Genomic DNA, 27,500 nt, shown 5'->3' with positions numbered 1-27,500 from the left:
TGTCCCCTCGCAGCTGTAACTTGGTGCCGCCTTTATTGCTATTTCAGACTTTTTTTTTTTTTTTATCACATCTGTATTTCTCCATCTACGAACTTCCCTCTACACACAGCCCCACACATACTTATCCCCACACCTGTCCCAACACCTATATATGCCCACACCTGTCACCCCCACCCCCACACACCTGTAGATCCTTTACTGTATGGACTATTTTCTATCTAATAATTACACCTGTTCCTCCACACCTGTCCTGTCCCAAATCCCCACACCTGCATGTTATACCCATACACGTGTCTCCCACATCCCCACACCTGCCTTTTACACCCACACACCTGCCTCCCACACCACACCTGCCTCTTATATTGACACACCTGACCCCAGTACACCGACACCTATCCGGTTCCATGTCCCCACACCTGCCCCATACCCACACACCTGTCCCCAGCACCCCCACACCTGCCTCATACCCACACACCTGCCCCCAGCACCCCCACACCTGCCCCCAGCACCCCCACACCTGCCACATACCCACACACCTGCCCCCAGCACCCCCACACCTGCCTCATACCCACACACCTGCCCCCAGTACCCCCACACCTGCCTCTTATACCCACACACCCTCCTCCCACACCCCGATACCTGTCTCCCACACACCCACACCTACCTTCCACATTACACACCCACCACTACACCCATACCTGTCTCCCACACACCTCCACACACCTAGCCCCACACCCCCACACACCTGTATATCCTTCTGAGACTCTCCAAGAACTCTGCCACCATGAAGGGGGCCAGCTGATCGAAAGTGGTCACCCTAGGCAGACCACACGCCTCCCGGACCGACACGTAGGACGCTATGCCGTGGTCTCTGCCGCGTTGGAGGTTCAGGGCGAGAAGGTCTAAGCCGAAACCTTTGTCGCCGCGGAAAAGTTTACCTGTTACCTGTGAGGGAGAGAGAGAGAGAGAGAGAGAGTGAGAGACAGAGAGGAATTGGGGTGTGAGAGAGTGGGGGAGAGAGAGAGAGAGAGAGAGAGAGAGAGAGGAGAAGGAGGTGGGAAGGGGGTTGATATAAACTGACGGAAAAATAATATACTGTACCGCACACGTAAATAACCTTCTTCATACACTATATATGGAAGCTCATCGGTAAGCAGTGTCCACAGAAAATAGTGAGAATGTTTTGTGATACAGCGTAGTTGGAGATTAATTATAAAGTAACCCCCCCCTAAGGACGCAGAATAAAAAATAAGGCTCCATCATCATCATCAGCATCATCATCATCATCGTCATCATCATCATCATTATCATCTTTATTAATATCATCAACACCATCGTCATCACCATCATCATCATCATCTTTATTATCATCATCATCATCATCATCATCGACACGAGAGGGTTAAGTTCTGTCCAAAATCACGTTTTTTTTTTTTTTTCTCAATAGATGGCATACCTCAGGTGGATGGGCCAAAATGAGGCGTAGTTATGCGAAACGACCTGGTTAGAGCAAGGGATAATGACCCTTAATAGCCTGTGGTGGGGGTAAGTCACGGAGGAGGAGGAGGAGGAGGAACTATGAAAGAAGAGGAGGAGGGGAAGAGGAAGATGCTGAGGAAAGAAAGAACGGAAGAAGAGGAGGATACTGAGGAAAGAAAGAGTGGAAGAAGAGTAAGAGGAGGAGAAGGAGAAGAAGAAGAAGAGGGGAAGAGGAGGAAGATTCTGAGGAGAGGAAGAGTGTGAGAAGAGAAGGAGCTGTGGAAGAAGAGTGGTCATTGAGGAAGTAATTCATGACACTGCTTAAGACTTCGGGGGGGGGGGAGAGGAGGAGGAGAACGAAGAGGAGGAAAGAAGAAGCAAGGAGGAAAGGAACGACTAAAAAGGAGGAGGAAAAAAAAGGACGAAAGAATAGGAAGAGGGGCAGAAAGGGGAAAATGGGGAAGGAAGAAACAGGAAAAACAAGAATCGAGGAGGAAGAGGAAGAAGAGAAGGAAAAGGAAGAAGAAGGAAAAGAGTGAAGGAAGAAGCGAAGGAGGAGGAAAAGACAGTAGGGAGAAGGGAAAAAGGAGGAAGAAAAGATAGAAAGAACGATAGAAAAAGAAAGAGGAGAAGGAGGAGGGAAAGAAGAAGCGAAGGAGGAGAAGAAGGAGGAGGAAAAGAGGGAAAGAAGAAGTGAAAGAGGAGGTGGAGGAAATATGAAAGAACCGAAAATTAAAAAAAAAAAAATGAAAACGTGAGATTGATGAAGCCCAAAATAATTCATTTTCAGGTGACCTTGAGGAGAATATTAATTAACCTGAGAGAGAGAGAGAGAGAGAGAGAGTTATGGGGAGTTGTGGGGAGTGGGAGGGAGTAGGGAGGAGTTTACGGAGTGGTTTCGGGGAGTGTTAGTTTTTTCTTTTTTTTATCATTTTCCATCAACTCCCCTGCGGTCAGAAAAGAAGGAAAGTCTGCTATCATGGCGGGTTTCGACAGGAAGCCTCCCCACACCAGAGCAATCTCCACCCAATCCCTTCTTTCATCCCTTTTTCCCCCCCTTTCCTCCTTCCTTTCTCTCTTTTTTCTTTTCGTCCTTCCTTCCTTCAGTACATTTTTTATTTATCTTTTTCCCCCTTTTCTTGTTCACTCCTCCCTCCCCCTCCCATTCCTTCCATATTCTGGCCCTTCACCATCCTTCTTCCCCCTCCCCTCATTATTTCCCCTCTCCTCTCTCCTCTTCACAGTTGACCTCTTGTTTACGGTAACTTTCTTCTTCTCTCCATTTTCCCCTTTTTCCACCATATTCCCTTCTGCTTCCCCTCTTTTCCCATCCGCTTCCCCTCTTTTCCCCTCTGCTTCCCCTCTTTTCCCCTCTGCTTCCCCTCTTTTCCCCTCTGCTTCCCCTCTTTTTCCCATCCGCTTCCCCTCTTTTTCCCTTCTGCTTCCCCTCTTTTTCCCTTCTGCTTCCCCTCTTTTTCCCATCCGCTTCCCCTCTTTTTCCCTTCTGCTTCCCCTCTTTTCCCCTCTGCTTCCCCTCTTTTTCCCATCCGCTTCCCCTCTTTTTCCCTTCTGCTTCCCCTCTTATTCCCTTCTGCTTCCCCTCTTTTTCCCTTCTGCTTCCCCTCTTTTTCCCTTCTGCTTCCCCTCTTTTTCCCTTCTGCTTCCCCTCTTTTTCCCTTCTGCTTCCCCTCTTTTCCCCTCTGCTTCCCCTCTTTTTCCCTTCTGCTTCCCCTCTTTTTCCCATCCGCTTCCCCTCTTTTTCCCATCCGCTTCCCCACTTTTTTCCCCTCTGCATCCCCTTACTCACTTCTGCTTCCCCTCATTTCCCCTCATCTCACCTGCTGGGTCAAGTACAGATCCACGTTGAGGGCAGACTGAGACAAGAACCCCCCTCTGACCAGCGCCTCCTCCACCCCGGGCTGGTACACGGGGAAGGGCGCAAAGAGAACACTGTTGAGTTCCCTGGCTGTGCTCACTCCACCGGCGCTCAATTCACGGATCTGGTCCTGTGGAGATTGATGGATGGAGGGATGGAGGGATGCATGGAGGGAGGGAGGGAGGGAGGGATGGGTGTAGGATGTGTAGCTTGGAAGATAGATGAGAAAACAGAGAGGTTGTATGGAGGGATGGATGGATGGATGGGTGGATGAATGTCGAATTAAGTAACCGGGAAGATAGGTTGTTGAATGAGAGGATGGATGGATGGATCGATGGATGGTTTGTGTATGAATGGTCCTGTTGGATTGGTTGGGTGGATTGATGGATGGATAGAGTGTAGGATGGATGGATTGACGGATTGATGGAGTGGAGGATGGATGGAATGCAGGATGGATGGATTGATGGATGGATGGAGTGGAGGATGGATGGAATGCAGGATGGATGGATTGATGGATGGATGGAGTGGAGGATGGATGGAATGCAGGATGGATGGAGTGTAGGATGGATGGATTGGTGGATGGATGGAGTGTTGGATGGATGGATTGATGGATGGATGGAGTGTTGGATGGATGGATTGGTGGATGGATGGAGTGTTGGATGGATGGATTGATGGATGGATGGAGTGTTGGATGGATGGATTGGTGGATGGATGGAGTGTAGGATGGATGGATGGATGGAGTGTAGGATGGATGGATTGATGGATGGATGAACTCAGAAAAGATATATTTGACTGCTGAGAATAATAAAAAAAAAATAAAGCTCTATTAGTAAAACGATTTTCTTCTTTATGGCGCTGAAGTGTTTTTATTTTGCCATGGACGTCATCGTTGTGAATGGGTTAGTGGTGTGTGTGTGTGTGTGTGTGTGTGTGTGTGTGTGTGTGTGTGTGTGTGTGTGTGTGTGTGTGAGAGAGAGAGAGAGAGAGAGAGGATTACTTGGCCTTAGGAAACCAGGTGTTGATCCTATGTACACTGTTGGACACACACACACACACACACACACACACACACACACACACACACACACACACACACACACACACACTTATAACTAAATTCACCTCTAGGCTACACTTACCTTTACTCTGAACTTAAAAATAAAGTTATAAAGTTAATTCAATAGCAAGACATAAGTGTATCGCCATTGCTCTTAAGTGTTTACGGCTCATCCCTTTACAGTCTTAGAGAGAGAGAGAGAGAGAGATCAGAGCGACGATGGGCAGTATAGAATAAAAAAAGTGAACATTTTAGGAAAGGTGAAAGGAATAGAAAAATATTGGAGAGAGAGAGAGAGAGAGGGGAGTGGTGTGGTGATGTTAGGTAAGTGCTTAAGTGCTTTTATGACATTGAGTTGAGCCAGTGGAAAATTAATTGATTTTTAACGTAATTGGGATGGTCGATGGCGTATTATCGTGATTATTATATTAGTATTTTACCAGTCCATTTCAGAATAATAGTAATAATAATAATTCATTCATTATCCAATCCTACGTTGCCCCATGAGCGTAGGAGCCCGGGGCTAGGCAAGTTGGCCCTGACATTTAAGATGAGAGTGACCAACCCCACTCATCCATGAGTGGCATTACGTGAGGAATAAACCCCAACTACCCCTTGGATATAAACCTTCACCGGCTCAGTCTGATTGGAGCACCGTACTATTACTACTACTACTACTAATATTAATAATGATAATAATAATAATAATAATAATAATGATAACTCTAGCCCCACCGGAATCATGCTGTGTCCGAATCTAAAGGCTGCCGTGGAGAACTCATTTGCTATGGTTACTGCCAGTCGGGGGTCATAATCTGTGGTGTACTCTCTGCCCGTCCGTGGAGCCAGGTCGAGCAGGGTCACAAGAGCTGGGCCTGGGGATGGGGGGATTGGGGATTGGATACTGACTGGTGATTAGGGATTGGAGGAGGGTGGGGATTGGGAGAGGATTGGAGGAAGGTAGGGATTGGGGTAGGGGATTGGAGGAGGGTGGGGATTGGGAGAGGATTGGAGGAAGGTAGGGATTGGGGTAGGGGATTGGAGGAGGGTGGGGATTGGGAAGGGATTGGAGGAAGGTGGGGATTGGGAAGGGATTGGAGGAAGGTTGGGATTGGGATAGGGGATTAGAGGAAGGTGGGGATTGGGGTAGGGGATTGGAGGAGGGTGGGGATTGGGGTAGGGGATTGGAGGAGGGTAGGGATTGGGTGATTATCGTGTGGGGCCTGAGGGAATGATGGTGATTTGAGATGTGGTTAATTAAGGGGTAGGATTAGTAGTCTGCTTAATACCTCTCTCTCTCTCTCTCTCTCTCTCTCTCTCATATTTGTTTTTGTATCATTCTCCTTTTTTTTTCTTTTATGAACCAGCTTTCCTTCATTCTTTAGTCTTTTATATTTTTGCATCTGTTGCACTCACTCACTCGTCCACTCACTCACTCACTCACTCACTCACTCACTCACTCACTCACTCACTCACTCACTCACTCACTCACTCACTCACTCACTCACTCACTCAGTTCATAAGGTACTTAGTCAGTTACTCAGACCATAATGGGAACCTCCACTCACTCTCACTCTCTTATTCTGTTTGTATGTATCTGGGTATCAGTCTGTCTGTCCGTCTGTCTATGTATCTCTCTATCTATCTATCTGTGTTGTCTGTCTGTCCATCCATCTGCCTGTCTGTCTGTCTGTCTGTCTGTCTATATTTGTATGTCTGCTAGTTTGTCTGTGAGTCTGTCTGTCTATGTCTTCTCCATCTCCCTATCTATTCATCCATCCACCCACCCATCAATCAGTCAGTCTCTCTGTATTTCTCTGTACCTTATCAATCATTGCATCTGTCTGTCTGTCTCTCTACCTCTGTCTGTATCTCTCCATCCATTTACCCACCCACCCGCCCACTACCCACCCACCCGCCCACTACCCACCCATCAAACAATCAGTCATTCAATCTGTTTATCTGTGTCTGCCCGTGTGTGTATCCATCCATCTATCTATCTATCTGTCAATCTGTCTGTAACTTATCCATCTCTGTGTCTGTCTCTCCATCCATTCATCCACCCATCCATCCACCTGTCCACCTCTCACTCAACCATCCACCATCCATCCACCTATCCACCTCACACCCAACCATCCACCCACCTATCCACCTCACACCCAACCATCCACCCACCTATTCACCAACCATCCAGCCATCCATCCACCTATCCACCAACCATCCACCCATCCATCCACCTATCCACCTCGCCCAACCATCCACCCACCTATCCACCAACCTTCCACCCATCCATCCACCTATCCACTTCACCCAACCATCCACCCATCCATCCACCTGTCCACCTCTCACCCACCTATAACATTGGGCAAGAATTCCCTGTATATCACTTGCTGTTCCTCCGCCACAGTGATCCTTCTCGCTTCTTGGAACAGCCTCTCGTCCTCCCACTCAGGATTCGTCTTTTTTAGCTCCCTGGCGATGCGGTTGTGCTCCCTGGCCCAGATGGTGGTCATAAGGGAGAGGAGAATCTGCTCGTTCACCCTGTCGTCCCCTGGGAGAGTTAGAGGGAGAGTTAGAGGGAGGAGGGAGGGTTAGAGGAGGAGAGGGAGAGTTTAAAATAGATTTGGTGGGTTAGAGTTACAGGGAGAGTTAAGGTTAGAGAGAGAGAGAGAGAGAGAGAGAGAGAGAGAGAATATATGTATGTATTTCTATATGTATGTGTATATGTGTGTGTAACTTTATGAATTTGTACCTATGTGTTTTGTGTTCAGTATATCAGTGTATCTTCTGTCTACCTGTCTATCTATCTATTTATATGTCTGTCTATCTGTCTATCTATCTTTGTCTACTTTTCTATCTGTCTGTTGGTTTATCTGTCTGTCTGTCTGTTTCGGTCTCTCATTCTGTCTGTATCTATCTGTCTGTCTATTTATCTATTTGTCTGTCTACCTGTGTGGGTTAGTTTTTCCTGTCAGAGAGCCCGTGTGTGGCCTGGTACCCCACATACTCCTTTCTGGGCCTCAGCGGGATTAGGGATGAGGGATTAGGGGCAGGAGGGGGGAGGGAGGATCAGGGGGATGAGGGAGAAGAGGCGGGGCGAGGGAGGGAAGAAGTGAGAGGGAGGAAAACATCTGGAAAGGGAGAGTGAGGGGAATATGGAGGAGAGTGGATGGGAGGGGAATTTTTAGAAGGGGAGAGAAGGAGAAGGGGAGGAATAGTGGGGGAGATGAAAAGGGGAGCGGTGGGGGGAGTATGGGAGTGTCAGGAGGAAGGGAGGAAAAAGGGTGGAGGGAGGAAGAGAGAAAAGAAGAGAGGGGAGAACAAGGGAAATGTTTAGAAAAGAAGAGAGAGAGAGAGAGTAGAGAATGAGTTTGAGGGAGTGTTTGACTGGGGATCAAAGAGAGAAAGAGAGACTAGGACATAGAGTTCTGGCACTTAAATTTAATGGGGTGGAGAGAGAGAGAGAGAGAGAGAGAGAGAGAGAAGCTCAAAAGAATAGTAATAGGAGAATGGGTAAAATAATAAAGACAGACAGACAGACAGATAGATAGATAGATAAATAGACAGGTAGATAGATAGATAAATAAATAAATAGATAAAGAGGGGGAACTAAAATGACAGGATAAAAAAAGAAGAGGAGGATGGATAAAAAAACAACTAAGGAGAGAGAGAGAGAGGGAGAGAGAGAGAGAGAGAGAGAGAGAGGGAGAGAGAGAGAGAGAGAGAGGGAGAGAGAGAGAGAGAGAGAGAGACTATTTTCATAAGCTTCTATCTCAATATCCCTTCCTAACATGACTATATTTCGCTGATAACTATTGACGAGGTAAAGTATTAATTGAAAAAAAGTTTTAAATTGGCAAATAATTTCTATATTTTTTTTAGTTTACCCCCCAAAAGAGAGGGATAAATTTAGCAGCCATTGTCGTTGTCCTTTGACCTTTGGATTTAGGGATTTTTGAGAGAGAGAGAGAGAGAGAGAGAGAGAGAGAGAATATGAATGTGTGTGTGTGTGTGTGTGCGCAAGAAAATGTAAAAAGCTAGACATTGAGACCCCAGAGAAAAATCTGACTACAAAAAATCTGTATTAGGTTCCTGCCCCCCTCAAAAAAAAATAAATAAATAAATAAAAGAAGAAAAAGAAAACAAAGGCTGAAAGAATTAAAAAAAAAAAAAAAAAAGATTCGCAGATCATTACCTCCCCATCACAAAGCTTTGCAACAAAAATCAAATTCCGTATTTTTTCAACCCTTCCCAGAGCCGTTCGTCCGTTCTTCCGTTCCTTCGTTCACCCGCACAGCCGCTCTCCAGTATTTATAAACGCCCCCGACGAACCAAATTAGAATCCAGTCCTATTCATTTCTGCTCATTGAGGGCCCCGCTAATGAGATCCTATTGTTTTTTATTCGATGGGCTTTTGTTGAATTTTTTTTGTGTGTGTGAAGTGGATTTAAGGTGCGAGTTTTCGCACAACTGTTTTTCACATATTTACTATATATATATATATATATATATATATATATATATATATATATATATATATATATATATATATATATATATATATATATACAGTATATATATATATATATATATATATATATATATATATATATATATATATACAGTATATATATATATATATATATATATATATATATATATATATATATATATATATATATATATATATATATATATATATATATATATATATATATATATATATATATATATATATACAGTATATATATATATATATATATATATATATATATATCGGTAGAGAGCGAGAGAGAGTTTTTAAGTGGGTTAGTGATTGTTTTTTTTTTTTTTTTACATTGTTGTGTTTGTATACTATTCTTACCAGAGTAGTACCTTAAGCTCTGTTCTGAATGACAATTCTCAAAGTAATTTTCTTATTTTGAACTTGCTCTTATCTGATACTAGTGCCTGCCCGCAAAAAATTGCGGGACTGACTAATATGCCTTCCATCATAAAATGTTTGCAAATACCATTATCTTTGTTTCCATGTCGTTATTGAGCCCACAATGGTCAGCTCTGACCGAAAAGTCGAAAAAATTATTTTCGCATATTTTCGAATGTGATTTACGAACATTTCGCGCCGTCGCCTCGCACGCGATCGCCCAAATTTTGTGTGTGTTTATTTTCGTGACACTTCCTGGCCTTACCCTGACCTAATGCAAAGAGAATTAGGTCGATATCTGTTACCGTTCTCGTGAAAGAAACGACGAATGAATAAACAGGCACACACACACACACACACACACACACACACACACACACACACACACACACACACACACACACACACACACACACACACACAGCTTAACTTTATGGTTTAGGTAGCATGGGTTATTTTAGTCTAACAGTCGAATCTGGCCTAAGTTTGATTTATTTTAGACCAAATTTACCATACCTAACGTAGCCTAACTTAAGCTAATGTAAGGTAGGCCTATATCAGCGGACCATATCATATCATAGCCTAGCCTAACTTAATCTAATTTATTTAAGCTTCAGGGAATGTAACCTAAGTAATAATGACCTTACATACTTATAAGTTAATCTGACCTAATCTCTGGTAATCTAACCTATTTCAGTTAAAATTAATACAACCCAGTCAGCTACCAGTTTAACTTAAATCAAACTTACCGAAGTCTCATTTAGTCTACCACGCCCCTAATCTAATCCAACCCAACCCAGACCAAACCAAACCAATCCCAACCCAACCCAACCCAACCCAGACCAAACCAAACCAAACCAATCCCAACCCAACCCAATCCAGCCCAACCAAGCCAAACCCAACCCAGCCCAAACCAACCCAGCCCAAACCAAACCAAACCTAACCCAACCCAACCCAACCCAGCCCAAACCAAACCAGCCCAACCCAACCCATCCCAACCCAACCCAGCAGCCTGATTTTGGAGCGAATTTTGGTATGGTTGTATTTTGCTTTTTAATAATGTTTTATCGGAAGTCTAGGGAAGTTTTAATGGGTGGTGGATAGAGGAAGAAAAATGGCGTAATTGGGTGGAGAGAGAGAGAGAGAGAGAGAGAGAGAGCATTTGCCCTAAGACCCGGGGAGAAGAAAATTGGCTTGTGCTCTTTCTTCCTCCACCTAAGAGAGAGAGAGAGAGAGAGAGAGAGAGAGAGAGTTCAGAGGCAAGTGGTATCCAAGATTTTACAGAAAGTTAAAGAGGAGACTTGAGAGGAGATAGAACAAGAAGAGAGGAAAGTAAAATGGAAAAAAAGAGAAGAGGGAGGAGAGAGAGAAAAAAAAGAGTAAGAGGGCGAAAAGAAACAGAGGGAGAAAAGAAATAAAAAAAGGGAGAGTTTGAAAGAAAAGAGACGAAGAAAGGAGTGTGTAAAGATGAATGAGAGAGAGAGAGAGAGAGAGAGAGAGAGAGAGGTTAAAGCAAGATTGGCGACGCTCAAAGACTCTTCTTCCTTGGGGACTGCTAAGTTATGGAGGTGAATGAAGAAAGTTAGAGAGAGAGAGAGAGAGAGAGGAGGTACAAGTAAGGCTTCTGTCTGTCTCTCTCTCTCTCTCTCTCTCTCTCTCTCTCTCTCTCTTAAATACAGTACTTACCCACATCCCTCCCACCTCCTCTTTTCCTCTCCACTCCTTCCCAGTTCTCCTCTCTTCCTTCCCCCACCCCCTACTCCTTCCTCTCTTCCTTCCCCCACCCCCTACTCCTTCCTCTCTTCCTTCCCCCAACCCCTACTCCTTCCTCTCTTCCTTCCCCCACCCCCTACTCCTTCCTCTCTTCCTTCCCCCACCCCCTACTCCTTCCTCTCTTCCTTCCCCCACCCCCTACTCCTTCCTTTCTTCCTTCCCCCAACCCCCTACTCCTTCCTTTCTTCCTTCCCCTACTCCTTCCTCTCTTCCTTCCCCCACCCCCTACTCCTTCCTCTCTTCCTTCCCCCACCCCCTACTCCTTCCTCTCTTCCTTCCCCCACCCCCTACTCCTTCCTTTCTTCCTTCCCGCAACCCCCTACTCCTTCCTTTCTTCCTTCCCCCAACCCCCTACTCCTTCCTTTCTTCCTTCCCCCACCCCCTACTCCTTCCTCTCTTCCTTCCCCCACCCCCTACTCCTTCCTCTCTTCCTTCCCCCAACCCCCACTCCTTCCTCTCTTCCTTCCTCTCCCCCACTCACCTCTCCTTAGGCAGAATTCCTCCCACTTGAAGATATCCCTTTCCACTCCCCCTTCCTTCCCTCTCAATCTTCATTCTCCCCCACTCCTCCCCATGCTCTCCTCCCCACCCCATCCCATACACCAGTTCATTCCACTCTCTCATCTCCACTTTCCTCCCTCCATCCCGCTTAGTCTTCTCTCTCTCATACCTTCCCCTCTTGCCCCATTTTCTCACTTTCTTCCTCATTCCTCCCCCATTCTCCTCTCTCCTCTATTCTTCCTCTCCACTCATTTTCCTCCCCATAGTCTTTCCTTCCTTCTTCGTGTTTCCAACTCATTTTTCTTTCACATTCCTCCCCCTCCTCATCTCCCCAACTCCTCTCCCTCTTCCCCCTCCTTCCCTCTCCCTTTTCCCCTCTTCCCCCTCCTTCCCTCTCCCTTTCCTCCTCTTCCCCTTCCCCTCCCCCTCCCACAATCCCCCCCCCCCACTCACCTGACCTGAAGCAGAACTCATTCCTGTCAAAGTTCTCTCTCGTGTTGCAGCCGTCGTGGAGGTTTAGGGAGGGGGGTAGCAGGTCCCCCTCTGGCCGTTGCTGTGGGTAGGGGAGGGGTTAGACGGTTGGGGAGGTGGGTAGGCAGGCCTGGTAAATAACTCGTTTTTTTTTTTTTTTTTTTATACCCAGTCCACCGCGGTTTTATATAAAAAGCACGGGTTTCAAGAGTAAAACCCAGGTTATTAACAAACCTTCAAGTTTTTATTATATATATATACATATATATATATATATATATTTACATTTTCACTCATTTTAGTGTTTAGAAAATATACTGTACAGCGAAGGGGAAGGAGTGTAGGATAGGGAAGGATAGACAGATGGAATAATGAGGAGAGGGAGAGAGAAATGGAAGGAGAAGGATGGCGAGGTGAAGGGAAGGGGAGAGTGGAAAGGGCAGTGGAAAGATGGAGAGATGAAAAGAAGGATTGAGAAAACGAAGGAGATGGAAGAAGAAGAAATGAATGGAAGGAGGGAGAGAGAAAGGGAATGTGATGGAGGAAGAAATGGAATAAAGGAATGAGAGAGAGAGAAAGGGAAAGAGAAGGATGAAGGGAAGGAGGGAGGGGGGGAGGGAGGAAGACATGGAATGAGAAGGATGAAGGGGAGGGGGAGAAGTCCACGGTGGAGGGAAGGGGAGGAGACGGGAGAGATGTAACAGGTGTCCCTTCAGCATCTTATGGAGGGGAGGGGAGGGGTCAAAGTTAGAGGAAGTTAGGAGGCAGGATCAGATGACCTCCACCGTCCTCTAACTCCTCTTGCTATGACCTTTTGCTTTGACCTCTCTCACAACCTCGTCTGTAGATTGGTTAGTGCATAGCAACCTGGGGGCCTTACACACACCTGTCTCTAATTGGGATGTGACAAGGTGTGCGAGGTAGAAAGGTGCACATTAGAAAGGAAAGCAAGCAGGGACTGGCCTAAAGGTCCTTGAGAGAGAGAGAGAGAGAGTGAAAGGTAAAGATTGAGGGATATAGGGAAGGACTTCAGGGATATAATATTGTCTTGGATCTTAAAGAGAGAGAGAGAGAGAGAGAGAGAGAGAGAGAATTGTAATTATGCTCAAAGGAAGACTGATGATTGCGAAAAAAAGGTAAGACAATTTGGCGAAAACGAAGAGAAAATGAGAATGAGAGAGACGGGGTGGAAAAAACGGAATGAGAGAGAGAGAGAGAGAGAGAGAGAGAGAAATAGGTGTAAGAGAAAGAGATACGGAAATGTGATGTAAGGAGGAATGATGATGATGATGATGATGGTGTTGATAATTGTGATATATTTTTAGTAAAGAAACATTTCCTCTTATCTTCCAACATTCCTTACTCACCCTGACTCACCCCCCCCGCCCTGACTCTCCCTCACCCTGACTCTGACTCCGCACCAAAACCCCTAATCATGCTGACTCAAATTACAATTCTGACTCTCTCATCTTGACTCACTCTCACTCACTCTCTTCACCTTAGCTTTCACCCTGATTCCTCACCTTCACCCTAACTTCCCTCCTTCACCCTGACTCCTCCTCCAGTTTCTCCCTCATTCATCTTAACTCCACCCCTCCCCCCTGACTCCCCTCCTGACTACCCCCCTGACTCCTCCCCCTGACCCTCATGACTCCTCCCCCTTACTCCTCCCCCTGACTCCCCTTACTCCTCCCCCTTACTCCTCCCCCCCTGACTCCTCCCCCTGACCTCCGTGACTCCTCCCCCTTGACCCCCGTGACTCCTCCCCTTGACCCCCTGACTCCTCCCCTTTGACTCCTCCCTGACTCTTCCTGACCCACCTGAGTCAGCAATAGGCCGTCTTTGAATGCCCTCAGCGCGTCACTCTGCTGTTTAGTGCTGCCGTAAAGTGCTGAGAGGTCGATGTAGTTGGTGGCCTGGTTTATCTGCTCACGAGGGCCTGGGTAATGAGAAAAAGGTGAGAGAGAGAGAGAGAGAGAGAGAGAGAGAGAGAGAGAGAGAGAGAGAGAGAGAGAGAGAGAGGTGGATGAACAGATAGATTTATAGAAAGACACAGATGCAGATTCATGACAGACACATACAGTTAGGTGGATAGAGAGATATAATAGATGGAAAGAAAGGTAGATAGATAAATAGATAGAAAATATAATAGATGGAGAGAGATAGATAGATAATAGATAGACTGATTGGTAGATAGATGGACGATTAGGGAGAATGGACAGACGCACAGACAGGCTTCATATCAGATACATTAAAAGTCATATTGATATTAACATTTCAATAAATTAGCTAGAAAAACGCATGAAAAAAAATAGATAGATAAAAAATAGATATAAGAGACCAGGTGTTCCCAGTTAGCACAGGTGATAAAGGCAGGTGTTGTCCTAATTATCATATTGTAAAGGATCACACTTCATCACACTTCACTCCACCTCATTCCACCTCACCTGTTGATCACCCCACCCGCCATACCTTTATTCCACCACAGTTTTCATTCCACCACACTTCATTCTGCCACACATCACCACACTTCATTCCACCACACTTCACCACACTGTATTTCACCACTTCATTCCACTTCCATTCATTCCACCAACATTAATTCCACCACACTTCACTCCTCCACACATCTTACCCCCTCCCATCACTCCATCACACTTCAATCCTCCACACACCTTAACCCCACCATTCACTCCACCACACTTCACACCACCAACTCCCCTCTCCCCACCACACTAATACCATCGCTATAATTAACGCCATAATCATCTCAAAGCTGGGTCATTTCCGGGGTGATTCTCTCAGTTACCAATCATCTCCCTTATTAATAATTACAGGGTCATAGGTATCCTTAATTAGGCTGCCCTTAATTACCTACCTGGCCCTTTAGATGCCCGAGTACTTGTCTTTAATTGCTTTATTTTGCCCTTTAGAAATTGAACTCCCTTTCTTTACTTGCTTTACTGTTTTCCTTTATTTATTGAAGCGCCTTTCTTTTTTGCTTTATTTTGCCCTTTAGAAATTGAACTGCCTTTATTTACTTGCTTTATTTTTGAGAATTTGAAGTACCTTTCTTTACGTGCTTTATATTGTCCTTTAAATTTTGAAGCACGTCTCATTAATTACTTTATTTTCACCTGTAGATATTGAAGCACCTTTCTTTACTGGCTTTATTTTCACCTGTAGATAGTGAAGCACCTTTCTTTACTGGCTTTATTTTCACATTTAGATATACTGACTCAAACCCCAGCCCCAAGCCCCATCTCCAGTCCCAATCCTCAATCCCTAATCCCCAGTCCCAATCCTCAATTCCCAGTCCCAATCCCCAATCCTTAATCCCCAATTCCCAGTTCCCATCCCCAGTCCTCAATCCCCAATCCCCAGTCCTTAATCCCCAGTCCCAATCCCCAGTCCCAATCCCCAATCCTTAATCCCCAATTCCCAATTCTCAATCCTCAGTCTCCAGTCCCAATCTCCAGTCTACAACCCTCAGTCCCTATCCCCAATCCTCAGTCTCCAGTCCCAATCCCCAATCCCCAGTCCTCAATACCTACCTAGTTTACACCTGCCGGCTGGGGAAGACCTGACGAACTCCATACAGGTGCGTTGGAATGGTGCAAAAAGCGGATCTCCAGCGGGAATGTCGATGGCCGCACACTGGGGGTGGAGGAGGGAGGAGTTCTGCAGCACTGCCTCATTGCAACATGAGATGGTGCTCCCGTTGTCACCTGTTGCAACGGGAGAGAGAGAGATGTGGTTGCATAAACGGTGGAGTTAGTGTGGTTAGGGTGCGGAGTAAGGATGGAGTGGAGCAGTTTAAGTAGTGGTGGGTCCTTCAACATCATGTCTCCGTTGTCACCTGTTGCAGAGAGAGAGAGAGAGAGAGAAAGGACGGTAGAGTAAGAATAGATAGGATATGGAGCTTTAATTTTGGGGTAGAGATGGAGAAAAATGGATTAAAAGATACGGGTCCCGCAACACACCACCGCAACGCTAGGTGATGCTCCTGTTGTCACCTGTTGCAACGGGGAACGGGAGACAGGCGGAAAAGGTGGTAAAAATCGCCAGGATTTTGGGTGGGCCGTTGAGATGAAGGTGGATTAATAATACCTGCAATTTGGTCTGAAAAAAGTCTAGTACAATCACCAAACAAAAATCGTTCCTTGTTTCGAACCCCGTAAATGTTCGGGCAGGTTTGTCGAAGCTGCAGGGAGACTCACGCGTATATGGGAACAGTGTCAGTGGGGACTGGGGGGACTGGGGATGGAAGGGGTGGTGCGGTAGTGGGGGGGGGGTTGTATGCTGCAGTCTTCATGTCACTGTGTAGCTTTTCCTGCTCTTGGCTTTGATTGTTCTATACCAACAATAGAGATGGAAAGGGTTAATAAAATCTATAATATATTACCACATGCTAAAACAGACATGCAGCTTCCAAAAAATCTACTTGAGCTGCGACAGGGAGGTTCCTCTTGCCCTCTCCGAACACTCCCCGTCCACCGTAATACTGCCTTGAATCCCACCAACTGACTCCTTTTCCTTAGGCAGCTGTATAGCACATAGTTGACAAAACATTACGACACAACAACAAAACACAGAAAACATTGCCTCGTTGGTTCACATGTCTGTAATATGAGACGATGAAGAAGAAATTTATATCGTGGCGACATCTGAAACCTTTGCAGTAGTTAAGTAAATGCCGAACCACTTATTAACCAGAACACTTGAGGTTGACGATGGTGGGGAGTCTAAATTCGGGTACTGACCACACCTGTGATGGAATGTGATAAAGCATGATGAAGTACGGCAAGGTGTAAGGACCATTGTCAGGCAAGGTCACGAAACCAGGGAGCCATGGGTATTGATTGAATAATAGATTCATTTCATATGATCAGTGTGGCATCCAGCACGCTCCCCACCCACACCATTAAATTCGCCACAGCACCCACCACATTACCTCACTCACCACTCACTAAAAGCAAGATTTTTTTTTTCCATTTTTCACCAATTTTTGTGGAAGGGTTGAAGGATAGGTTATGTGATAATGTGCCAAATTTGAGGGCAATAGGTCAAATGTCAAGGTTAAAAAAGAAGGAGAAATTTTAGAGTGTCTTGTTACTTTGATCTTGCGTTTGTTGATCTGAAAAGGCGTTGGTGTTGGTATGGCCAATCCCTTAACATCTTCACCAAATTTTATTAAACTCGGATGAAAAATAGTCTTTCTTTTAAGGCCTGAACTATTCTCACGGCTACAGTGAGGATAGTTGCGTTCTCCCTCCCCTTGCACACCTGTAAGTATTAGCCAGGTGTGTTCGTTAGTGGTGGGCAGTCAGTAGAAGGTAGATTTACGTTAGTGTGGATTTCTACTTACAGTTTACAGGTGTCTTGAACCCTCCTACACCTTCTCCACACTACACTACACCGCTCTACACCTACATACTTCACACAGTCACCTTCCCCCCGCCATCTTACCTTTCGAGACAGGTGTTGAGGTTAGGTCATGGTCGAGGAACTGCCCGAAAGTCATATGCATCAGGGTGAAGCAGAGACCCCTCGGCTGCTGCTTCCCCCTCGACAGGTTGATCGAGGTGCTAATTAGACGTGCGCCAGGTAATGGGCTCCCGTCTACCGATACCTTCAGTCCAGACACACCTGTAGGGGAGCGAGAGTCTTTTAGTTGCGCGCGCGCTAGTGCGTGTGTGTGTGTGTGTGTGTGTGTGTGTGTGTGTGTGTGTGTGTGTGTGTGTGTGTGTGTGTGTGTGTGTGTGTGTGTGTGTGTGTGTGTGTTTTGACAGGGGACTATTTTTTATGGTGTGTGAGTGTGTGTTTTTATACGGGCTTGTCATTATTTATTGTTTTTTTTTTGTGTGTGTTGATTAGAATTGATCGAAAATTTACCCTGCATTTGATGACAGTGCCAAAAAAGAAGAAATAAAACAGCATAATACACACACACACACACACACACACACACACACACACACACACACACACACACACACACACACACACACAAAGAATGGTAAGTGGCAGGTCCCTTTTTTCATAGAATAATATTGGATAGACAACAACTAAAGTAACAGAGAGAGAGAGAGAGAGAGTCTAGGAGAAAAATAGGCCAACTTTCAAGAGGTTAGGTCTGAGAAAGTTGGGATAGGCCTTGGCACAGACTGGTGATGATGGTGGTGGTGGTGGTGGTAAAGATTGTGGTGGTGGTGGTGGTGGTGGTGGTGGTGGTGGTAGTGATGATGATGATGATGATGATGATAGTGGTAGTGGTGGTAGAAGTGATGGTGATGATGATGATTGCCAGGAACAGGGTGGGTCGATGGAGGTGTTAGGACCTATTCAACCCCTTAAGTCCAAGGCGCCTCTTCTAAACTGAATATAATCGTCTGGTGATAGAATGACACATAAAAGAGGAATTAATGGCAATATTTATAAGCTTTTAGGGGGCTCAATTCTCTCTCCTAAGCTGAATAAAATCGTCTGTAGATAGCAAGAATAAGCTTAGAAACACGTCAAGGGATTCAAGATGTTACCCCACAAGAAAAAAAAAAAAAAAGTCTTTGAGCACTAGATATCAATGTTTCTAGATCGCCACCTGATACCCTATTTACCGTGAAAAGTCTCCCCCACGCTGAGGTAAAATTTGCGGACGGTACAGGCGAACGGAACCAGGTTAATTGCGTTTGCCTGCCGTGGATCAAGGTGAGCAGGTGAGCCAAAAGTGGATTAGGTTAGTGGAGTGCTCATCTTCGCGTTTCTCCTTTAACTGCGAGTACAAAGGGTTAAGATGCCCGTTTGTGTGGGCTGTAATCCACTTGGGCGGGTCTGAGGTGGAGGTGGAAGAGTGGAAGTTGTGGATAGGGGGGAGGGTTGTGGACAGTGGAGAGAGATTGGGAGATAGGGGTTGTTGGAGCGATGGATAGATGGGAGAGAGATGGTGGATGGGAATGGTGAAATGAGGGCTGGAAAATGGGTGGGGGTTGTGGATAGTGAGAGGGTGATTGTGTGATGGAGAGAGAGAGAGAGAGAGAGAGAGGGGGGGGTGCAACACAGGAAGGTTAAAGTGCAGTAGTGTTGCATAAGCGAGCCTTGCAAATGAGAGAGTAGTTGTGTTGATGATGAAACGGGTTACTGTTGATTATTTTTGTTGCCAGGTAATTATGTGACCTATAATTCTAAGGCCTTAATACCTTCGTTATAATAGAGCCTCCGGTGGCCAGGTCGATAACGCTTGCTCTTACTAGTCCTTGTGAAATGGGTCTGGAGAGCATACAAAACAGACCTGTAGAAGATGGAGAATGAGAGACTGACTAGAAGAGTGTACGTGGGTAAGTGAAAGAGAAAAGGAGGTGGGGAGACCAAGGATGAGATGGAAGGATGGAGTGGAGAGATAGCACCATGTGAAGAGGATGGAGAATGAGAGACTGACCAGAAGAATGTATGTGAGTAAGATGGAAGAGAAGAGGAGAATGGGGAGACCAAGGATGAGATAGAATGATGGAGTGGAGAGATATGTGAGAGAGGATATGAGTTGGAGGGAGAGCAGTCAAATGGCAGAGGACAGGGTGACATGGAGGTCGTTTGTCTGTCGCCACCCCTTACGGGATTAAGGAGTCTGGAAGTAGACAGAACAGATGTGTAAAGGAATAATTGACTTTAACTGTGCATGACCAAGACATCCTTACTTTATCACATGAATACCCCAGAAAGGTTCGAATCCTGCTTCATAAGTTCAAAGCCCCAGACAATAGTGTACAATTCTCTCATTATTAGTCCAGAACATCAGATGAAAGTGTTATAATATTACATCATTAGTTCACTACCTCAGATGGAAGGGTTCAAATCTTGCTTTAATAGTTCTAAAAGTAGGCGGAATGGCTTGAATCATGCTTCATTATCCCAAAGTCCAGCATGAAAGGATTGAACTCTTACTTCTGTTGCTCAAAACCTCAAATGTGTTTAAGGAATATTAGCCTCAACTGCACTGTAGATCACCAAAACCTCATCATAAAAAAAAAAAAAAATGAATCCTACTTTCTTAGTTCGGAATCCCAGATAGAAGAGTTTGAATTCACTTCTGCAATTTTGAACTCGATGAAATTGTTCGAATTTTAGTTCGTTAAATCGAAACGTCTGATGGGAGTGTTTCAATTCATATCTTTAGTCTTGAACCCCAGATGAAAGGGTTCGAATCTCGGTTCCTAAGTTCGAAACCCCGAACGTGTATCGAGGAGTTTTGCAGCAGCTGTACTTACCATCTGAGTACTCTGGGGGCGCAAGACGTCTGAAGGGGCTGAAGGAGGAGCCCCAGCTAGGGTTGTCCAGGTTGTTACAGGTGCCGTCTGGTGTCCTGTAGGGGGAGGAGGGGTCGCAGGAGAGGGTCAGGTTAGGGCGGACGTCTTCAGTGTCGCAGGGGCCCGCCGCACCGATGAATGGCAAGTCCACAGCGTCCCCCATCATCCCATATCTGTGTAGGTGAGGACAGGGTGATGAAGGAGAACTATTTAGCTGTATTTGTAGGGGTGAAGAAGAAGACGAAGAGGAAGAAGAAGAAAAAACGAAGAAAAAGAAGGAGGAGGAGGAGCCATATCGACATACACTGAATAAATAACACATGAAAACATAGTAACGGAGCAGACGCAGAAATAAACCGATAAGGAAGAGGTGTCAGTAAGCTTCCTGACCACACGAGAATACTACCCATGGACTGTTTACCATTACTTGTCTTTATTTAAACTCTTTATTGGTATGACTTTTTTAATTTTTTCATGGTATCTTCAAATTAAACTCTTCATTAACTCTTTACGTACTCTTTTTTTTTTTTCTCTCTTATTTTTTCTTTGATTCTCGGAGACGTTTTTGTTCATCTCTCGGACAGAAAGGGTTAAGTTCCTCCGTGCAGACCTAAATTGCAAGGTGAACGTGTTGAGTATGCAAATGAGGAGAGCAGTGCACACCTGGACATAGTAACTGCTGCGGGGTTTAATTAGACAGGGAAGGACTACACCTGTAACACCGCCACACCTGGTACACACACACACACACACACACACACACACACACACACACACACACACACACACACACACACACACACACACACACACACACACACACACACACACACACAGAGTACAGTGGAGGAAAAAAAAAATACTGTTTCCCCTCTTCGCAATCTCCTGTGTTGGCTAATATTCCTGAGCAGAGAGAGGATTGTTATATATCTCAGCCCTTTGGTGATTCTGTTTGAAATGATACGTCAGGGAGGAAAGTGACGAGCATGCTGAGAGAGAGAGAGAGAGAGAGAGGGAGAGAGAGGGGAAATAATAGGCGAACTTTTCCCCCTGACATACACTCTATTATTTTACGTCTTGTTCCCTAGGTGGGTGTTACAGAGACGTATTTACCTGTTCTCGCCAGGTGTGCATAGATAATTAGCCAAACACAGGTGCACAGTGGGGGTTGCCTAGTGACCTCCATTGTTACCTCTGTTAGTTTTGAGAGGTTACGCAAAGGCACTGTTTTAGGGCCGTGACGGTATTGAATGTTCCGTAATACTTTCACCTCAGTAGCCTCATCTTTGCTGTTGATTTGAGGCTCCGTAGCGCTTTCTCCTTAGCGATTTATGTTGCCTATTTCACCTTAGTACCCTCATCTATGGTCTTAATTTCTTTTTAATATCGACGTAGTATGCATCATTGTCTTACAGGAGAATGCCCACTGTGTTATATGTAGGAGAGAACAGTTATTTCCAGTGTTATATGTAAGAGAGAACAGTTATTTCCAGTGTTATATGTAGGAGAGAACAGTTATTTCCAGTGTTATATGTAAGGGAGAACAGTTATTTCCAGTGTTATATGTAGGAGAGAACAGTTATTTCCAGTGTTATATGTAGGAGAGAACAGTTATTTCCAGTGTTATATGTGGGAGAGAACAGTTATTTCCAGTGTTATAGGTAGGAGAGAACAGTTATTTCCAGTGTTAAATGTAGGAGAGAACAGTTATTTCCAGTGTTATATGTAGGAGAGAACAGTTATTTCCAGTGTTATATGTAGGAGAGAACAGTTTTTATTTGCAGTGTTATCTGTTATTTTTTCCCCTTCAAAACCTAAAACCCTGATTGCCTGTCCTGGCCCACAAATCACCTTCGACGGGGGGGAGGGGGAAAAGGGAGAGGGGAAGGGGGAGGAGGGAGGAGGGGGGTTAGAAGGAGGGGAGGGGTTGAGGGGAAGAGGGGGTAAGGGAGGTGGGGTGAGGGGGCGGAGGGAGGGGACGGAGGAGGTTTAATCCAGCTTAGTGGGATTGGGTGTAACTCTCTCGGACGATGAAAACCAGGCATCCTAACATCTTTTCCTAAGCGATTTTGTTTGTTTATGACACCTCAATGCCCTTTCCTGTGATGTATGTAAATCCTTCTAACATCGTCATACTCTGCATAAATAACTCTCTCTCTCTCTCTCTCTCTCTCTCTCTCCCCATCTCAACCCACTTGTCAACAAGGGATTTGGTCGCCCCGTCCAGGATGTAACCAGAAGGAGCGAGGAGTCTTGAGATTTTCTTGGTTTTTCTGAAGAGTTCTTGGTGTTTGTAGGCAGCGGAGGTCGTAGCCAGAATGATGTCCCTCTCTCGTAGCAGTTCCTCGAGTTTTACCTGATTCCCGTACTCCTCCTTCCCTGTGGCCAGCGCTAGTCTGAGGAAGGGGAGAGGGAAGGGGTTAGGGGAGGGAGAGGGAAGGGGAGAGGGGTAGAAGGAGGTGATAGGGAGGGGGAGAAGGGATTAAGGGAGAGAGGGGTGATTAGGAGAGGAAAGAGGAGATGGAGGTGATTGGGGAGAAAGGGGGAGAGTGAGTGATTGGAAGAGAGGGGGGGTGATTAGGGAGGGAGAGAGGGATGATTGGGTAGAGAGGGGGGAAAGAGGGGGCTAGGGGAGAGGTGGGGAGGATGGGAAATAAAAAGGGGAGATGAAGAGAGGGACTGATGAGGTATGGGGAGAAGAGGAAATTAACAGAGGAGAGATGAAGAGGGAGTGATTGGAGAAGTATGAAGATTGAAAAGAGAGAGAGAGAGAGAGAACACTTACTCTATATCCGTAGTCTTTATAAAAGGGAAGGAGTATGGCTTTCTCTTAGCGTATGCCTGTGTCCGGCGGGAGGGGTCGACCTGCCTGTTGGGGGGAGATGGGGGGAGCTGCTTGTCTCCCCACTCCGCCTCGTACCACTGGTTGTCTGGGGAGGGGAGAAGGTGGGGATTAGGGTGGGGAAAACTGGGAGACGGTGGGTGAAGGGTGCGGAAAATTGAGGAAAGGGTGGGGAAGTGGGGGGAGGGTGGGGAAGACTGGGGAGAAGGGTGGGGAAAATTGAAGAAAACAGAGGGAAGAAGCGGGGATAAAGTTGGGGAAAAGTGGGATTATTCTGGGGAGACTTGGGGTTAAGTTGGGGAAATTAGTAGGGGAAATTTGGGATAAAGTTGGGGAAAATTGAGGATTAAGTTGGGGATTGTTGGGGAAAGCTGAGGATTAAGTTGGGGAAATTTTGGAATATCGTTTAAGGTGTGATTAGGTTTGGGGAATTTTAAGAGAAGAGTTGGGGAAATTTGGGATTAAGGTAGGAAATAATCAGGGATCAAATAGGGAAAAATTATGGATGAGTTAGGGATGAAGGATGGATTGAAGTTGGGGAAATTGGGAAGAGGGGGATTAATGTGGGAAAATTGGGGAATAAGTTGGGGAAAATTGGGAATTAATTGGAGAATGAATGGTGGATTAAGGTAGGGAAAATTGGGGAAAGTTTGGAGGTGATTGGTGGATTGAGTCGTGGAAAATGGGAGAGAGAGAGAGAGAGAGAGAGAGAGGACCGTCAAAATGGATAAAATAACACTTAAATGAGAAGTGGAATAGAAGAAGCGAGCAAGTAATGGAGGTGCAGAGGGAGGGGAAGTGAGGCGAGGAAGGCGATGAGGAAATGAGATGCGGAAGTGTGGAGGAGGAGGGGAAGGAGGAGGAGGATGGGAGGATAATGGCGAAGGGAGAGAGACTAATGAAGATAATTTCCTCATAGATGTGGAATTATTCGGGACTGTCATGGCGTCCTTTATTATTTATTATTTTATTTATTTATTTATTCATACCATTAGAGGTGCCGCTGAGGGACGCCTTTACGTAGTGGCACTGATATAACTGGGTGATTTCTCTGCCCGGTTATACAAGTGTCTCTCAGACCTCCCCCCACCCTGTCTGCAAGAAGAATGACAGTGGACTGAAGGATGAGGATAGCTTCAGCCTGCAGTCCACGGGGTTCACGTTTCAGATGAACCTGGGGCTACACCACCACCAATAACAACAACAGCAACAACAACAAAACAACAAAAAACAGCAAAACAACAAGAACGACAACAACCATGCAACCTTCATCTGAGCCATGAGAGGCTGACAAGCAGACAGTCCGGCACATAACGAGATGGGGGGAAGGGGGAGGGGAAGAAGGGGGGGGTAGGAGAGGGAGAGGGGATAGAGAGAGACAGGGGGAGAGGATGGGGAAAGACGGATATGGGAGGTGGAGAGGAAAGGGGGGAAGGAGGGGAAGGGTGAGACGAGGCAAAGAGAAGAGATGGAAGGGGTAAAGAGAAAGGGGGAAGAGAAAGAGTTTAAGTAGGTAGATAAAACTGAACGGGAAGGGGAAGAGGGGGGAAAGGGGGAGGAAGAAGGAAGAACAGGGAGAGAGAAGGAAGAGGGCAAGAGGAAGGAAAGGGGGGGGGGGACAGAGGAGGAAGAGTAAAGATGGAAGGCGATAGGATGAGGGAGGGAGGGACAAAGGGAATGAGGGGAAATGGGGGAGGGGAAAGAGATAAGGGGGATGAGGAAGGGGATGAGAAGATTGGGAGGGGAAGGGAGCGTGGGGGAGGGGGAGTGATTGACGGGGTTGCTGGATAATAACTGGTTTGGTTTGTGTATTTGATCTGTTAATACCACTCTTCCTACCACAACCGTTGCTACCACTACAACCACAATATTCATGGCATTGCAAGGACAGCCAGTGCGCAAGGAAAACAAGAAAGTAAGAAATATACAAGCAAATAAAAACAGCGGCATAAAAACTTGTAAGCAAAGAAAAGCAAGTAACCAAGAAAAATAAATGAAAGTAAATTTTAAGCTTCAGATTAATACGTAATAAGTAAAAAATAAGCAGAAATTGGGAAAAGAAAAAATAAATAGGTTAACAGCAACAAAAATAGTGAAATAAACAAAAATAAGTAAGTTAAAGTCTAGAACTACATATAAACACAGCCAAAACAAGTCATTCAGGTAAATAAAACAAGTAAGCAAACAACCACAGCTGCTAATAATAATAATAATGAAACGCCGAGAACTCAGGCCTTTTGCACGGACAGGGTTCATTGTGGATTGAAATGAGCCTAAAGATAAACTAAGTCGACCCCATATGACCTTGACCTTTGACACCTTGACCTTGCTGACCTAATAAATTTATCTTCGCTTCATACTGTATCACTGACAAAAGTTTGGTGGAAATCCGTCGAGGGGTTGAAGAGGTATCGTGCCCACAAGAATAGTACACACACACACACACACACACACACACACACACACACACACACACACACACACACACACACACACACACACACACACACACACACACACACACACACACACACACACACACACACACACACACTTAATGCCTCCTTCTCCATAATATACAAGTAATCAACCCACCTTTGACGGGGATGGAGCGACTGTGGATGTCTGGAGTGAGGGGGTCCGGGGGGAGGGAGGCGGTGAGGGAGTGGGGGGTGCGGAGGTAGAAGGGGAGGGGGGGAATGCACAGGTGGGGGGGCAGGGTGGGGTTGTAACTTAGACCCCCCACCAACAGGGAGACTAGGGTGATGTTCATGCTTCCTGTAGGGTGAGAGAGAGTGAGGTAAGTGTGAGGGCGGGGATGGGTAGGGATGGATAGGATGGGTAAGGATGGGTAGAATGGGTATGGATGGATTGGGTGGACAGGGATGGGTAGAGTGGGTATTAGATTATGTCATGGCTTCATCAAATTCCATAAACTTTAGGTATGAAGTAGGAATGAGTCTCCTTGGTTACTAGTCAGATATATTAAACACTAATCATGGTTGCATATAGTTCCATGAGCTGTAGCAGTGAAGTAGGAATGAGTCTCCTTGGTTACTAGTCAAATTTATCCTCCAGTTTGCGACACGTGGCCATCAACTGAGCCAAAAAATGGGTTATGGATTTCTGTCAAGGGAAAAGAAAGATTATAGGGATATTTTAGCAGTTCGTCCGTCTGTCTGTCCGCACTGTGTAAGATGCAGTTATAGACCGATTTTGAGGATTTAAGTGTCAAGTGAATCGTCTTAAGTAGCTGTGCACTTATCTTAGTAGTCGACACGGTTATCTTAGGTCCAAGGTCGCAGTTATAAGAAAAGAAAAGGAAAAGGGGAAGGAAAGACAGGTGTGATCTAACTGTCAGGCCGGATCGTAAACATAAGACTGATGATGTTACGGGGATAAGGTGGTGTGTGTGTGTGTGTGTGTGTGTGTGTGTGTGTGTGTGTGTGTGTGTGTACAAAGACTTTATGCACATCTGAGCGCCATAAGTAAACTACACCTATACATATACAGCTGAGCATGAACCTTAAGGAATATACATCCATAAAATTCTGTGTATTGAAAGTGTTAGGTGTATTCCTTTATATTTCAGGGTTTATGTATATTACAGTTATTATTTAGTAAGCACCTCATAATAACCCTAATTTGTTTCATCATTATGCGCATTAATCTGCATATATTACCGATGCAGATATCAATTTGCATGAGAGAGAGAGAGAGAGAGAGAGAGAGAGAGAGAGAGAGAGAGAGGAATTTGATTTAGGTGACAGATAAGGAGAGTAATTGGTGTGTGGGGAAGAAGGGAATGAGAGAGATAGAGAGAAGGAGAGAGAGAGAGCGAGAGGGAGAGAGAGAAAATTGCATGTAAAAAAAATTAATGCTGGATGTTACGAAACCTTGTAAGCCTTTTTCCATATTCGTGAAAAAAAAAAAAATTGTTTAAAATACGGTATACATCTTCCAACACACACACACACACACACACACACACACACACACACACACACACACACTAGGAATTATTACCCACACAAATCACACTGCCGACACCCACACATTATTTTTTTTACCGTGAAAATATATCTAGTAGTAACACTGATTTCCTTTTGGTGTGAGTGTGTGTGTGTGTGTGTGTGTGTGTGTGTGAGAGAGAGAGAGAGAGAGAGAGAGAGAGAGAGAGAGAGAGTAAAAAAATGTGGTATACCATCAAACACCGCACACACACACACACACACACACACACACACACACACACACACACACACACACACACACAC

The 27,500-nt window shown here is 45.5% G+C and overlaps 1 protein-coding gene across 1 annotated transcript in view; it reads right to left on the bottom strand.

Moving 5' to 3' along the window:
* LOC145413495 (salivary peroxidase/catechol oxidase-like) overlaps positions 1 to 25,996 on the bottom strand; it is a 31,372-nt gene extending 5,376 nt beyond the window's left edge. Inside the window, exons 1-12 of the mRNA XM_080283192.1 lie at positions 25,819 to 25,996; positions 23,167 to 23,311; positions 22,577 to 22,777; positions 20,343 to 20,554; positions 17,551 to 17,730; positions 15,636 to 15,809; positions 13,902 to 14,020; positions 12,064 to 12,163; positions 6,766 to 6,963; positions 5,148 to 5,287; positions 3,318 to 3,485; positions 746 to 945 (exon numbers count right to left, since the gene is read on the bottom strand). Coding sequence (XP_080139318.1) covers positions 746 to 945; positions 3,318 to 3,485; positions 5,148 to 5,287; positions 6,766 to 6,963; positions 12,064 to 12,163; positions 13,902 to 14,020; positions 15,636 to 15,809; positions 17,551 to 17,730; positions 20,343 to 20,554; positions 22,577 to 22,777; positions 23,167 to 23,311; positions 25,819 to 25,996 — 2,015 coding nt within the window. The remainder of the gene's footprint in view (positions 1 to 745; positions 946 to 3,317; positions 3,486 to 5,147; positions 5,288 to 6,765; positions 6,964 to 12,063; positions 12,164 to 13,901; positions 14,021 to 15,635; positions 15,810 to 17,550; positions 17,731 to 20,342; positions 20,555 to 22,576; positions 22,778 to 23,166; positions 23,312 to 25,818) is intronic.
* Positions 25,997 to 27,500: the final 1,504 nt, after the last annotated feature.

This window comes from Coenobita brevimanus, chromosome 96, assembly GCF_032717465.1.
Source record: "Coenobita brevimanus isolate Jiangsu-jjx chromosome 96, ASM3271746v2, whole genome shotgun sequence".
Lineage (NCBI taxonomy): Eukaryota > Metazoa > Arthropoda > Malacostraca > Decapoda > Coenobitidae > Coenobita > Coenobita brevimanus.
Note: the sequence above shows the minus strand (reverse complement) of the source record. Positions and strands in the feature narration are given on the sequence as shown.